The sequence below is a fragment of the Rattus norvegicus genome, chromosome 19 (genome assembly GCF_021556685.1).
Source record: "Rattus norvegicus strain SHRSP/BbbUtx chromosome 19, alternate assembly SHRSP_T2T, whole genome shotgun sequence".
NCBI classification, from domain to species: Eukaryota; Metazoa; Chordata; class Mammalia; order Rodentia; family Muridae; genus Rattus; species Rattus norvegicus.
This window is the reverse complement of record NC_141552.1, coordinates 28,300,396-28,316,167: the sequence shown is the minus strand read 5'-3', so window position 1 is coordinate 28,316,167 and position 15,772 is coordinate 28,300,396. Positions and strand designations below refer to the sequence as shown.

Below are 15,772 nucleotides of genomic sequence, written 5' to 3'. Positions count from 1 at the left end.
TCTAGGTCAAGAATGCCCTGTTGGAAATGCCTTGGACCGCACCATTTTACATTCTGGATCCTTTTGGCTTTTTAGCAGATTTATAAATAGAAAAAAGAAAAATGAGCATAGTAATTTAAGCCTATGATCCCAGTCATGGGAAACTGAGTCAGGGTGATGGAAGACTGTAAGTTCCAGGGCAACCTGTGTTTCAAGAAAAAAAAAAAAAAGGCATGGTGAAGATTCCACTCAAGTAGAAACCAAAAGGCTTTCACATGGGGCCTGCCATCCACTGGTCAGCACTCCCATCGTCACAGCCACAGGGAGACACTGGGGAACATTTCCCACTGTCTCTCTTTGGGATGCAGTCCACCCCATGATTCTATGTGAGGAATTCCCCAAAGGTTGCATCATGTGAGGGACCTAGATAGTTCCAGGATTGGGAGAATTCAGGAGTTTATAATTAGGGATGATCTACAGCTATGGCAAAGCCTTTTCCCTCCACATGGCAGCCCCAGGTTTGGCCCCAACAGTAAAAATAAAATCCCCCCAAAATAATGCCAACAAAATATCACGAAGCCTAAACGTCTGACCAGTCTCCTCAAAAGTGCACAGGAACCTGACTCCACATTTAGGACCCACTATGGCCTCTGTGACCTGTGAGAAGGGATCTAATATGGGAATTAGTACAGTATGACTTATCCTTATGGATATCTTTGGTGACAATCACCACCTGACCCCTGAAAACCCATCTACCTGGGAGGCTCAGCATCATGTCACCAAAAAAGCCCAGATCCTAGGGCCAGCATGGGCAGGAGGTGAAGAAAGTTTGTCTCTCGTGAACATCAGTTGCTGCTCCTGGCCTGACTCTATCCTCAGGAGACAATGTCGCCCCAGAAAGTGTGGGTGTCAATGGCTCTTCCCAGGCCAAGGCTGGGATACTGCTTAAGTTCCACAATGCACAGCAGTGCTCACTCTAGAGCTAAATGTTCTACAGCTGAAAGGGGTGGGTGCTCTGCTGGCCACGCCCCTCCCCTGCAGTATTTAGTGCACTCAGAGTGGTGCTTCAGATGTGAGGGACTTCTTGAGGCTACTCCCATGGAGAATGGCAGATTCATCAGAACGGGGCACAGGGTGAGTTCAGAGCACAGCTGGGAGGAATTTAGGGGTGTCAAGCCATGACCAAGACCAGATTCTGTGCTGACAGGCAGTTGAGCTGGAGAACTGGCATCCAAAGTGTGACTACCTGAATTCCTCTTAGACCAAAAGCCCTGGATCTGAGCTACTTTGCTGCATTCTCCTGAGCAGGATCCCAGACCCAGCTCAGAATCGGGGTTGTGCATGGACTTTGGTGCTGGCAGCAGGTGGCTTAGCCACAAAGTGCCCAGCTTTCCCATCTGTGCCCACTCAAACTCCTCTGTCTCATTTTAGGTGTGTTTGGTATAGTTTTAGACAGGGTATCTTGTAGCAGCACAAACCTGCTTTAACCAACACTGTAAGGTAAAAGCAACCCTGAATTCAAGATCCTCCAACCCCTCTGTCCCAAGTCCTGGAATTAAGACCTCCAGCTGTCACCATTTTACTTCAGCATAGGATACATCTGTGTTAGAGTGAGCTTTGGAAATACTGGAGTTCCTTAGAATTCAGGTTTCCTTAATTCTTGACAGGAGTTTTGTGATGATGCTGATGAGAGAGTCAGGAGTTAACACTGGGAGAGGTAACAGTCATGGCAGCCCTGAGTGCACAGTGAAAGTCAAGACAGAAGACAGGGACAGCATACTCAGATGGACAAAATAAATAGTTTTTAAAAATCCTTTTCTTAAAAAAAAAAAAAAACTCTTCTGTGACACATGATCATTGTGTGATTCCAAATGTTGCTAAGTCAGTACAGTCCTATTGCTACATGGTGCACCAGTTGTGTCAGCCTTGGTAGTAGAGTGGCACAGTTGAAAAGTTGCTGGTCACAGTGACCAGGCAGCCTAGAAAGCTAACCATGTGCAGAGAAGGCTGTGCTGTGTCCTAGTCCTCTACCCCACAGTGCCCCTCATCTCTACGAACAGAGCAAAAAGAACAGATGAGGAATCTTCCAGGTTTCTTTCCTCTTTGATTGCCTTACTAACCTAGCCCTGTGCTACATGTAACCTTGTCACATCCTCTGTCCCATCCCTAAGCCCTCATACCTGTCAGATAAGATAGGGATCTTGCTTTGGGGGGAAGCTCTAGTCCCTCTCTGTCCTAAGAGGCTCTGAACCATCGCTGAAAGAGAGTCCTCTGAGGATTGAGGGACGTCCATAGCCCGTGCTCTGACTTCCAGGAAGGTTTGAGGAAGGGGGTCCTCTTCCTGTGGTTCCTCTAGTAGGAACAGCCCACACTTGGGCCCAGCTCCCACTGTCAGAAAAAGCCGGGTGGCTCAGGTCTTTGCACAGCTCTCCAGCTGAATGAACAGTGCATCTCTCCTCTCTCTCTTGCAGGAAGTCTCCAGTCTCTGGTGCAGGTGCTGTTCCCAAGGCAAAGGAAAGGAAAGTGCTAAGTGAGTGTTCCCGGGATCCTTTAATACATTGTCTGCATTGTCTTCATTAATGTTTCTGTTTAATTTTTTATTCCATGTGTATTGATCTCCTTGTAGGGGTGTGCATGCCAAAGCATGAGTGTTGAAGGTAGAGGAAAATCCATGGGAGTCACTTTATCCTACCATGCGGGGTCCCAGGCTCTGCTCTGTGTCATTGAGCTTCTTTACAAAGAGCTTTCATGCTGAATTTCTTGCTGGCTCTGATTTCAGGGAGAGCATCTCATAGAGCCCAGACTGGCCAGTAAACTACTGATCATCCTACCTCATGCATTGCCATCTACTTCATGAAAGGTTGAGTTATTGACATGAGGAACTGGCGATGGGCAGAGGTGCATGACGGAAGCTATCTCGGCTCAGTGGCATGCTTTTGGGGACAGATAGTTTTCATCACTGAGGTGTCCTTTGAGTGCAGTGCTCCTCTGGAGAGAAGGAGTTTCTTTTGCCAGGGCATCAAGACAGGACTTGAAGGTGGAGGTCTGGAGGCCAGGCCTGCATTCCTCTTCAGAAGCTGCAGTCCCCACTCAGGACAGTGCTTTAGCACAGGGTCACATATCCAGTTCTACCCTGAGACCTGCTGAGTCACATGCAGTTTGTGCTGAGAAGCAAACTGGGGTCTCCTGCAAGGGCAGTGAGTGCCTCTCAACCACTTACTCATGCTTTCCTTAATTGTACACTCGAGTGGGGTGGGCATCACATATGCAGGGGTCAAACACAAATCAAGGGAGTTTTTTCTCTTTTTGTATCAGAGAGGGCCTAAGGATCAAACTCAAGCCCTCAGGATCGACAGTGATGCCTGGACCTGGTGCGTTCAGGGTAGGGGATGAGTGTTTAGTCCAAGGGATGGAGCCCAGGACCTCACATACGCTAGGCAAGTGCCTTATCACTGAGCTACATCCCCAGCAGATGTTGGTTGCAAGAGAACTTGGGCCCTCACCATGCCAAAGGAGCACTCTATGACTTAGTGGCCCCAGCCTGGTAGTCTTGTTTGTAACCTCTGCTGTGTTTGCATGCTGCCTGAGCTTATTAATATAGCCACATCCTCAGGGTGACAAAAACTTCATGGAGACTCCCACTGTCAGATACCTGAAGACAGGTTTCAAAGAGAACAGGTAACCAGTGCAGAAGTCTCCCAGTGTTCGTGTGAAGTACATGGAATATAAGTCCTAGATGACAGAATGCTCAGAACACTGGTGTCCCCACTGTTGGAAGTAACCAGGACCACAGATCCCAGTCTTTCATCACACCTGAAGACCCCTAGCTGGCATGGTGGCACATACTTGTCATCCCAGCACTTGGGAGGCTTAGTCAGGAGAATCTCCTGAGAACAGGAGTAGGAGGACAGCCTGGCCAACCCCTCATGTGTTACCTGCAGGTCTAGTTCCAGACATAATCCTAGCATGCAGTCATCCCCGGCCATGCAGGGAAAGCATCATGGCACACCAGGAAGCCAGTGAGGCCCATGTTGCTTAACTGGGCAGCTACGTGTTAGCCATAAGGACTAGGGCTCAGAGTGCCCAGAGGCTGTGAGACTGAGGGTTCCCAGGACCCAGCAGCAGGCCAGATGGTCTCAGCCTGGACTCGATACTGAAGAAGGAAGGAGCCCTGAGTCCTGGGCCAAAGCTGTTAGTAGCCCCATGACCTGGGCTGCAGGTGGCTGCTGGGGTCAGGAGCAGTGTCTTAGTGGGTCCTGCTGTGGTGAGAGAGAGCAGCAGAACTTCTGGAGGACAGAGAGGGAGCAAAATAGAATGGGAAGCCAGTGTAGAGATCTCAGAGTGTTTGTGTGAAGCAGAGCTAGGAAGTGGGTTGCAGGGGCAGGGGAGCAGCAGGCTGTGCCTGTAGAGATGAGTCAACCCAAGGGTGGAGTTGTCAGAGCCCAGCAGCATGGGGTGGGAGAGTATCTCAGGGGAGGGGCTCCTGTCCCTCCAGGACAGTCTCCATCAGAGACTGAAGGGCTGAGCCTGAGAGGCGAGGGGAATTAGGGATGAGGGAGAGACTGGAGAGATGTGGGAAAAGAATGCACCTAGGAGTGAAGCAGGGCCCCCAATGTGGGATGGCTGAGGCCCGACAGAGTTGGATGTTGCTGATCCTACATTGGGCCAGGCCAGAGGGCCCAAGCTCCAGCAGCCAGAAAGGAAGCCAAAGTGTCTGAGGAGGCCTGCATCAGATTGAGTCTCATGAGGGTCCCACCAGTGGCCAAGGCAGGATTTGTTGAAAGCAAGGTTGTGGGTATAATTGTCCTCACCTCAGAAGGGAATAGGTGGCCATGGCTCTCACAGGTACTGACGGTGCAGGGACAGGAGACCTATGGACTGACCTTACTGCCACAGGGCGGCTGAAGGCTCTTGCTGCCTTCAGTTTGTGGTTGTATTAACCTGGTAGCTTCATTTCTTGAGAAGCTTGGATGGATGAGGTGTAGCAGATCAAGGTCCAGCTGAGAGGAGGGATCCAGAGTGTTCCATGGCTGGCAAACAGGTTCTGAGATCTGGCCTGTGCACTCAGGCCAGTGTAACTGTTTGTCTTAGCTGCAGGCTCAAGAGGGTTGAACTGACCCAGGATCAAACACCACATGTGCCCTGTGTTTTCCAAGCTTTCTCATGGTTGCAAGCTCTGGGCGAACTCACATGGACTTTTCCATCATTCCCTGAGCTCTAGGTGACTCGGATGGATCATGGAGATATCTCTAAACCTATGCCAGCACAGCAGTGACATCATGGCAGTGTCCTCTAGGGTTCCAGGACTGGATCTTTTTTTTTCTTTCTCTGCTGATATAAGGAATAAGACATCCTATAAAACAAGGCCAAGTTTTCCTAGAGTTGAAGCCCAGAACACACAAGACTCCCCCAGGGATGGGCCCATCCAAGAAGGTGTGGGATGTTTTGTGGCTTAGGTTGTTTCACGGTGAGTGAGATGTGTCTAAGATGGACACATGTAGCTGCTTGGGAGCTGGGGAGGTCATGGGACCCCCTAGATCTGATTCTGCAGATGACTGTGAACATCCATGTGCTGGGATCTGAACTCTGGTCCTCAATAACTGAGCCATCCCACTGGCCCCTGGCTGTCCCTTCCTAGAATGTTTCTGTATTTCCTCCTACTTGATGCCTTGATGCTGGCTCCTAGCCCAATGGCCTACATACCAGATGAATTCTATAAATGTCTTATAAACACTAAGTATCCTGTGAAGGGTACTAGTGCCCTGTTCATAACAGGAAGGTTGAGGAATCCAGTCTGCAACAAAGAGAAGGCCGGGTGCTTTTCCTGTCATTCAGCATGAAGGGCCAGTCATGTTTTCATTGTAGCGTCCTGGTTATGCTCTGGGTCTTCCTGGTGCAGCAGTCCTGTTCTGTGACAAATGATGTGTCTCCTGCAGGAGGAAGAGTGGTCGAGTCACAGTACCTGCAATATGACAAGAAAACGAAAAAGGTGATGAAGTCCTTGACTCCCAGAACCACAGGAAATGGGTTAGGTGGAGGGCAAGTAGGGAGACAGCTGAATCCTGAAGGAAACTGTTGGGACCTTTGCCAGGTGCCTCTGTGACATCCAGACTTGGACACAGGGATGAGTCTGGGTAGTCTAACATCAGCGTATATCAGTCTCCATGGTCTACGGCCCCTGCACCTCCTCACTGCTCCTCTGGCTTTGGAGACCTCAATTTTGCCAAGCCTTTTCTTCAACACCATCCCCTGAATCATCCAGGTGGCTCCTAAGAGACAGGCACTGACAGCAGACATTTGGTATGGATCACAGGGGAAATTGTCATGGGGCTTTGTGCCATCCTACCCAGAATGCTGTGAAAGGCCCCACTTTGGTGGTGTTCACTTCTGGAATGTCCTGTGTGATAGTTTCAGCTGTGAATAACAAGGCTAGCAGTTTCTACTGCTGCCCACACAGGCCTCCAGCTCCCTGAAAGCTGCAGTGCTCACCTAGAAGGAAGCACATTCAGGACAGGGAGAGCCCTGAGGAGCTCAATCAGCTTCCTGGTCATCCCTGCAGGGACACCTCACCCCTGCAGTGTGTGGTCATCCCTGCAGTGACACCTCACCCCTGCAGTGTGTGGTCATCCCTGCAGTGACACCTCACCCCTGCAGTGTGTGGTCATCCCTGCAGTGTGTGGTCATCCCTGCATTGACACCTCACCCCTGCAGTGTGTGGTCATTCCTGCAGTGTGTGGTCATCCCTGCAGTGTGTGGTCATCCCCTGAGTGACACCTCAGCCCTGCAGTGTGTGGTCATCCCTGCAGTGATGCCTCACCCCTGCAGTGTGTTGTCATCCCTGCAGTGACACCTCACCCCTGCAGTGTGTGGTCATCCCTGCAGTGTGTGGTCATCCCTGCAGTGACACCTCACCCCTGCAGTGTGTGGTCATCCCTGCAGTGACACCTCACCCCTGCAGTGTGTGGTCATTCCTGCAGTGACACCTCACCCCTGCAGTGTGTGGTCATCCCTGCAGTGATGCCTCACCCCTGCAGTGCAGACCTTTGGGCCTGTGGCCTTCAGGTTCCGGATTATCTGTTAAACTCAGTTCATAATCAGAATGTTTTGTGTTCAGCCTCTGCCTGGACTGTACTCCAAGAAGAGTTCAAGGGTTTCTGTGGCAACATCTAGCGATCAAGCCTTAGCAAAAGGATTCTCACATCACCCTGCTGGCCGATTCCCATAGTCATCCCTAGTCCATTTAAACTGCTGCTGAAGATGCCTTGAAGGCATAGCCACAGCGCCCCCGTGTGTTCAGAGGTGATGTTTTCGTTCAGGAACCTGATGCTGAGTCTTCTCCTAACCCAGCAGGCGGTCCCTGCATCAGGCTGGAGTCTTGAGTTTCTGTGTTGTCCTGATACCACCTGCTGTGTTCTCCTGGGGCAGAATGGATCTCAGAAGGTCTGGGCCAGTCTCACTGGTTGAGGATTCTTGCAAGGCCTCATCTCCAATTCCTGAGGGAAGGTGTAGGTTAGGAGAATGCCTGGATTTGAAATTCAGTGTTTTCAGATTTCAGGATAGGATGAGGGGTACTCAGCATGTGCATGTGTCCATGTCTCTGTATGCATGCACATGCAGGCCAGGGATGGACACCAGCAACCTTCCTCAGTCACCCTACCCCTCTCACACAAAGGAGCTCTCACACAGAAGCTGTGGCTCACAGATGAGGCTGGTCAGGCTTAGAGTCCCAGAGATTCTTCTGCTGTGCTTCAAAACTTTGAATGTGTGCGTGTGTATGTGTGTGTGTGTGTGTGTGTGTGTGTGTGTGTGTGTGTGTGTGTGTGTGAGAGAGAGAGAGAGAGAGAGAGAGAGAGAGAGAGAGAGAGATATTCTACCAGCTTGTACAATCATGCATGCACATATGGATGCCAGAGGGAAATATCCGGTGTCTTCCTTTTCGAACAGGGTCCTAATCAACTATCAGGTCTCTATATCTTAATATGTAGCAGGGGTCCCAGCGTGAGCATAGCCAGGGCATACACATGCTTGGCTGTCAGGCAGGCAAGAGGCAGAGATCTTGTTCTATTCTTCATGTTTAATGCTCTTAGTGCCCTTGAGGGCCTGGTGGACACCTGCCTGGAGACGGCTGGATCTGATGCTGGCCTAGACAGCCAGGGCTATTGATGATGGATGCCCAAAGTGGCCCTCATTCTTGGCAAACTTCTCTCTTCTAGTCTAAATGTGCTTGGGTGTTTAATGCAAGGACTGGGTTGTAGTTTTCCTCTTCCATCCTGCTGCGTCCTTGTTTTCTCCAGCGGGTCACCTGCCCTAGTGAGGAAAGAGAAGTGTGTGAACCACAGCACCACCCGCCCATGCTTCTGCTTGCTGCTCTGTGGTATCTGTTGATGGAGAACCGTTCCTGTGGCGGTCGGTCCCATTGCTGTTTGTGAGTTTTGAGGATTTACGTCAGTGTAGTAATGTGCACAGTCATCCTGGGAAACACCACAGGAAGTTGGTCCCCAGGTTTCAGCACACAGAAGCACAGGCCAGAAGAGATGCCCAGGTGTTGAAGGAGGTCCGGTAGATGTGCTGTTAGTTTCCTGTGTCTGATGCATGATTGTCCCTTGCTTAATAAAATGTATACACAAAACTCTTTAAGTGTCCCACTGACCTCTGAGAAAGAACATCAATGGGAAGATGGCTTTGAACTCTTAACTCCCTGTTCCTTTCCTCATAACAGGTTTCTGTAGCAGCCAAAGGAGAGAAGCCACCTGAGGGAAGGAAGTCCAAGACAGTGCCTAGGAGCAGAAGTAGGGTCTGGCTGTAGAGGGGATAAGTGGCTGGGTATAGGGACTCTAGGATCAGAAAAGAGGCTGTCTGGCATCTCCCACAGCAACGAAGACAGTCACGCATAGTCATGCTAAAAGGCCAGTCTGATCCAGACTGTCCCGCATTTCCCAGGCGATTATAGATGGTGTCAGGTAGCAGTTGAAAACTGGCCATCAGGGCATGATTCAAGTGTTTATTAAGGTATCATGGCATCAAGAGTATATGAGGGAATAGCCATATGTACACAGAACGACTTGCAGATCCAGAGAGCAGGGAGGGAATAGTCAGGAGCTCCTGCTTGCTGCTGCCTTAGGGGTTCTACAGAAATCCCAGTGGTACTTGGGAAGTAGAGGCAATATCAATTAGGGATTGTGGCCACATGGGGAGATTGAGACCAGCCATGTGCTGTGGCATCAGAACACTGACCAGCGATGACAAAATGGAACATAAAACACTGGTTGCTCAGCTTTGATACTGCTGACTGCTGACGTGGCCAGGGGCCATCCGGTTCACCAAAGGCTCAGCCAACAGTTGTCTCTCCACTCAACAAAAGTCAAAGAGTGGCCCAGCTCCACAACCAAATGTGTGCCCACATTGCAATGGCTCCGGTACTGTTTCACCTCAGCTGCGGAGATCTCAGGATCCATGAGTGTCCAGCACGCACACACCCGAAAGAGACAGTCTTAGGGGTCGTAGGCAGCACTGAGGGTGGTGAGCCTCTGCCTCACGGCTCAACGGCCCTGACCTTGGCATTGTTTGGGCACAGGAGAGCAAAGTGATGGGGACAGACAACCTGCAGTCTACCACGCTGGAAGGGCATGACTAACACTGATTGATCACATCCATGTGACTACTGAAGCTTTTCCTGCTCTCTGTAGTGGTGACCTTACAGAAACCATGCACACCCGGTTTAGGCTGTATTAAAGTAGCCACCATTTCAGGGTTCCCTGCAAGGTGCCATGGGACAGTAGTAGCATGAGTCTGCATGTATCTTGACATTTTCACTAGGGACTACACACACACACACACACACACACACACACACACACACACACACACATACACACACACACTTTACTGACATGGTGCACATTCTTTGCACACAGAAGAAAGTGAGTAGTAGTGAAAACACACCAATCATGCAATTGATGGAGGGAGCTGTGGGTGGAAGCTGGGGTTTAGAGTTACTTAAAGGCCCTATGCAGGCTCTCCTTTTGTTGGAGGAGAAACTTCAAGTGCAATGTGGTTCTTTATTTTCTTTCTCTAAAGCACAGAGGGCTACTGTGGATCACAGGGCTTTGAGCATGTTCGGCAAGTACAGTCATGCAGAATTAAATCCTAGGGCTGGAACCTATTAATCTTCTACAGAATTACAGAGCAGCCTGGATGAAGACTCTCAGCTGAAAATGTGGACATCTCAAGACAGGCACTGGACAATGGCTGTCAGACTTGACTGAAGACTGGAAATGTTTTGCTATCTCACAGGAAAAGAAGGCCCCTCCCACTACACTGTATTCTAAGGACAGTTTATTCAGGTTAGGATGACATGAACTATTGTCTCATGTCACAGATGGCAGCACAAAGTATCCAAGGTGTTGTATGCCAATGGTAGCATTAACAGAACAAAGCACACAGTGTCATGAAGACATAAATCATGAGTTTGTGTAGCAAGGCCCAGGCCTCTTCCAGGGTCTTAGATAGTAACTGAGAACCTCAAATACGGTAGTGATGTGATAGTGTTGGGTGAATCTAGTTACAACTAGTTTCTATTGTGACACAGATGACACTTTTTGTGTCATGGTCAGCTTATCATGAATGACTAGACGTAAGCATGAGAGTAACCAAATACTACATTGCTTCTCTACCTGCTGAGCTTTTAAAAGCCCTGGGGTGACAGCAAGCTTTTGTGGACATTCTGGATTATTCCTTCTGTACTTTAACTCTCTGACTCACCTCCACTCTCAGCAAGTTAGATCAATTCCACAAATTGGAAATCAGTCACCTGGAAAAAATACATTCTCAATACGATCCCAGTTTGGCCATGGAAATAGGGTAGCTTGAACTGTCCCACCTAGGTTGGGCTTGCACAGGCCTGCTCTCCAAAAGAAACCTGTGTTCACAGCTGCAGGCTACATTCACTATGGAAGCCCTTGAGGTTCCTCCCTAAACTGCTTAGATAAAGATAAGTTTCTTGCTAACAATCAAAAGAATTCATTATGCCAAGCTGGCCTACAAGAAGCTAGTTTCTATTCTGTATTTTATCAGACGTGTATAATACATATGGTCATTATTGATATTAGGTGAAAGATCTGCTCTAAAATGGACACTAAGTGATGCTGGAGGATGATCCTGACCCACCATGAGCAGTGGGGACACCAGAGCCCTGTAGGGATGCCTGGCAACCTAACACGTTGAGCACGCACGGCTCAGTAAGTTCCCTGTGAACACACATATCCTGAGATCTCTCTATTTAATTGGAGATGATCCTGTCCACCTAATACAGCACCTCATGTGGAATAACAAAAGCCACCTTCAGGAGCTGTGGTGATGACTCACAGGGTAGAGCATCTGCTGCTCTCTCAGAAGAACCACATGGACCCTAACAATAGGGTAAAGTGTGTCAGTGATTACATCATAAAGTGTGTGTCCGAGGAACAGCCACATTCTCCACACAAAAGACACTGTCACACTGAGTACCCCTTGGTGACTTTGAATTCACTTATTAGCCCAGGCTCCATGGAACATGCAGAGATCCATCTCCACCTGTCAGTTCTAAGTCCACAGGAGGGGACAGAACCCTTGAGTAAGAATGATGGTCTTAAGAGTCAAGAGATAGAATTCAATTTTTATTCATAACAAATACATTTTTACAACAAAACAGGATTAAAATGAATAAAAATATTTAAAAATATTTGAAAGTAAAAATAGTAACAAGAACATATAAATATGAAACAACGAAAAGAAAACTTCAATTAAAATCATAACAAAAATATTTCTAAAAGCATATTCTTAACGAACATTTAGAAGCACAGACGTATTGCTGTTTCTCCTCTAGCACACATAATGAAAGGCGGTCCCCCAAGTTGTCTCTCAAGTGCTGTTTTCTGAGAAGAAAGTAAGACTTCAATCAGTCAGGCTGGCTTAGTGGTATATTAATTTAGGATCTCTAAGAAATGACAAATTAACTCATCCAAAAAATGTTGTTACCATTCAGGATGTTGGTCATCAGGGACTCCTGAGAAAGCAACTTATTCTTCAGGAAGCTCTCTTACTGCTGTGTGTCCAATTCCAGTTCTCTTGCACTTTCTGAGACCTGGGAGAGGAAGGCAGTTTTTCAGACACTGATATGGTGGGGAAATGCAAGCCAGCTGTCAGAATGCTGCCTTCTACCACCTCAGTTCTATTGGACAGTCGACATGGACATTTTAAGTGATATCATTGTTGCTAACTCTGTGGGCAGGGCAAAATCTCCAAGAGCCTCACAGTAATGTGGGCTGACAATATGGGACCCAGACTTATACCAGTGCAAACCAAGAACAGGGCAATGGCAAGAGACCTCATCAGGTTGCAGGAAGAAAGGATGTCCATATGTCACCAAGGATAAACCAATGACAAGTACTAATTTGACATTTGCACTTGGTTCTTATCCCAAAGGTGCTTCCTACACAAGAGGTCACATGACCACAGAGTGTCATTTGTCAAAGAACCAAGAAATTGTTCAAAACTCTACATAGGATCCAATGTATCACATGGATATGCAATAATATGATATGTTATTCATCTGTCACCATTTCTAGACTGCAGCTTCAAAAAGAGCAGCAAAATATGCTTGCACAATAATTCAGTTTCTGAAAAGTGGTTACATTCCCAGAATACTTGTGCATAGGCAGAGCAATGAACAATTCCATTACATGAGGTGGTTGGCTGGTTGTGAGTGTAAATTAGAAAGGTGGTAAGAGAAGCAAAGATGTATCAAATTGGCAAATTTTATCAGATATTGTTAAGCTAACAGTCCCTACCTGATAATGCTGGTTCTTGCCGTTGATGGTCTTTATCTTTTTTGTTGAAGTCAACCAAATATTTCTGGTTCAGTGCACAATCAAGATGTACCCCCTTGCTCCCCTGCTTCGGTGGGACCAACTTCTTCCTACATGTGTTCTCCATCAGGAGCTGGCTGAGCAGGTTTCTGGAAATACAGTCTGCATAGTAAGATCATGCTGCCCCTTTCTCCCATTCCTACTCCCAAGGCCCACTAACTCTACCAGGTCCCACATACCCATGAAGACTTAATAAAATGCATCTTGATACATATAAGGCTGCTGCACAAACCATAAAGAGTTAATTCGGGGAAGAATAAATTGTTTGCTTGGCCTGACACCAATTAGTGTCCACACCTCTAAGAAAGAACATGGATCTACAACTATCCATGAAAGCCCAATGCATGGGGGCAACATCAATTAGTACTGGGCCAAAACCCTCAAAAGAGGTCAGTAGAACCAAGAGAAGGTCATGCTAACCATGTGGTCCACGCACTGAATTTTGTAAAACCTGGTGTGACACCATAGGTCCAGGTCAGCCTAATAACCTTCTGCTGACTTCAATCAGTACTGTTCTCTCTAGAGCCTTTTGAAGATGCCTAGACAATCCTGGGATGAGTAACAGTCTTTTATGGAACTGAAAACTGAGTCCTAATGACCCTGGAACACTGATGGGTAAATAGCACAAGAGATAGAACCAGAGCTGAAGACCGTCCAATCCAGAACAAAGAAAGTCAGAAATGGCCATTCCACAAGTGATAGCCTTTCTGACCAGGACTTACCTAGAGAAGGTAATCTCCTTCTTCAGCTTATGGTTGTTCTCATGGACCTCAGTGTTCTCCATCTCTAAGTTGTGCAGAATTGACATGACCGCCTCCTCCATTCTCTCCAGGTCTTCATAATATGGATTTGGCCTGAAGTGTGGCCTGGCCCCAAATGATAGAATACAATGAACATCGGCATTTAGGAATATATGAACTCAGGGTGGGTCCTATATTACCCCAGGCTGCTGCCTGGATCTTCCACCACTCAGTCCCCTGCCTAGCAAGTACAGAGACTCACCATAAACTCACTGCAATTACAATCTTGCAAAGCCACCAGCTGTCAAGGGCTTTGCAAATGCACACTGGGCACTCACTCTCCCTGAATTTATCCCTGAATTCTTCATTCAGACCACAAGTTCTGCTTTTAAATAAATGGAAGCAGATGAGTCCATTTTCAATCTCACTCCTCAGGAAGGGTCAGGTTCTGAATCTCCACTATACGGGAGGTGAGGTTTAGCACAGGGTGGTTAGGGAGGCACAGCTTTCTAGAACCCAAAACCTTAATAGGATAAGAAGGTGACCTTGCAGACCCAGGAATGAAACAAGAGCATTTGGAGCGATTCATACCTGTTCTTCATGGATCTCTCTGTCAGAAACCTCAGGCGATCTCTCAGGTCATTTCTCTCCTCGGTAATGAGCTGCAGCTCTTTAATCAGCCTCTCCTTTTCCTTCATGGCCTGATTCTTGCTTAGTTCAGTGCCAGGGGATGATGTTTCTCTCCCAGCGTCTGTAGGTAGAAGAACACAAGTGAACCTGCATGGGGAGAATGCATAGAGTGTTCATAGACCTCAGTGAGGCCTAAACAGGAGAACAAGCCAGGAACCCAGTGTCACTGCTAGGCGATTGGTCTATGCTTAAGAGACCTCCTCAGGGTATCTCAGTTCTCCCACTACTCTATAGAGACCAAGAGACGTAAGCAGCCAGGTGTTCCCTATGCTGGACATCACGTGCTTACATGTACCCCGGAGATGGCTTCTCCAGGATTATTATCAGCTGAACAGGGTAAGGTTGGTTTCAGGACCCTCACTCCTGTGGCTTCAGAACTCAGATGATAAATTCACCATCCACAAAACTTGAGTGATTGGAGACACTCAGATGTCCTACCCTGATACTCTAAGCCAACAACTTTGGATTTAAAACGCATTTCCAGGGAGGATATGTTCACCAGACTTATCAGTGTCCCTATGTGAAATACCAAATGCCCCAGAAGTGCGAATAGGTTACAGGCTGAATCTTGGTCTACACGTTCCAAATAGTTTTGGTATTGTAGAAAAAATTTTGTAACATACAACCTCTAATATATAAAGCAAACGATGACCCTGACATTTAGAAGAAATCAGAGAAGGTCTAAGAACATAAGGTTATTGCCTGGAGCACAATCTCTCCCTGTTACTACTGTCAGATACCCACTGTATTTAAAGAAGCAATGATAGTGAAATACATTGCTGCCCTGTCTAAACTCAGAAAAGGTGGACCCTCCATGACTACGGATAGTGTTATTATATCAATGTAACAGAACAAATGAACTGAAAAGTAAAGACCAGAAGTTCACAGGATAATAGCATTGGCCTTACCATATCCTCCCATTGGGGATGGGGAAACTAAAGTTCTGAAATCCTTGACTGTAAGGAATTGTAATATTCATGGAAATTCAATTCCTTTTCAGATGCTCCAGTTGTTGTGGCCCATTGCTAGAAAGGTCAGCTTAAGCCTGCAGCCCCCCTGGTAGGGAGCTCACAATACACTGCCCAGAACTTACTCCACATTCCCCAGAAGTGCTGTCTTTGTCCATCATTACTTAGAGACGAAAGGCCAGACTCCTTCACTCTAGTCTCTCCAGAATCGACATTCCCCCTCTGAAAACGCTTGCGAAGACGGGAAAACATGTCTTAGCTTGTAACCGCCAGACTCAGACTGAGAGAAACTAGGGCACTGGTTGTCACTACAACACTGGTGACATCACAGACGATGCCAGAACTCTCTAGGAGACAATAGAATGTCCAAGAAGGGACAGCAGATGTCATGGGGAGCAGACTTTGCCTCCCTGCTAATGTTCTCCCTGTACTGAGCATAAGCAGAGGTGCCCTTTCCAGGAGCCTTTCCTGGGGCAGAGCCACTGAGCAT

The 15,772-nt window shown here is 47.7% G+C and overlaps 1 protein-coding gene across 1 annotated transcript; it reads right to left on the bottom strand.

Moving 5' to 3' along the window:
* Window positions 1-11,620: 11,620 nt before the first annotated feature.
* On the bottom strand, window positions 11,621-15,559 carry LOC134483611 (uncharacterized). The gene is made up of 6 exons (XM_087596597.1): window positions 15,408-15,559; window positions 14,216-14,375; window positions 13,607-13,750; window positions 12,807-12,973; window positions 11,995-12,100; window positions 11,621-11,891 (listed from the first exon to the last, which is right to left on the bottom strand). The coding sequence occupies exons 1-5, from the start codon at window positions 15,532-15,534 to the stop codon at window positions 12,036-12,038; spliced, it is 663 nt and encodes a 220-aa protein (XP_087452723.1). The 5' UTR covers window positions 15,535-15,559; the 3' UTR covers window positions 11,621-11,891; window positions 11,995-12,035.
* Between the last annotated feature and the right edge of the window lie 213 nt (window positions 15,560-15,772).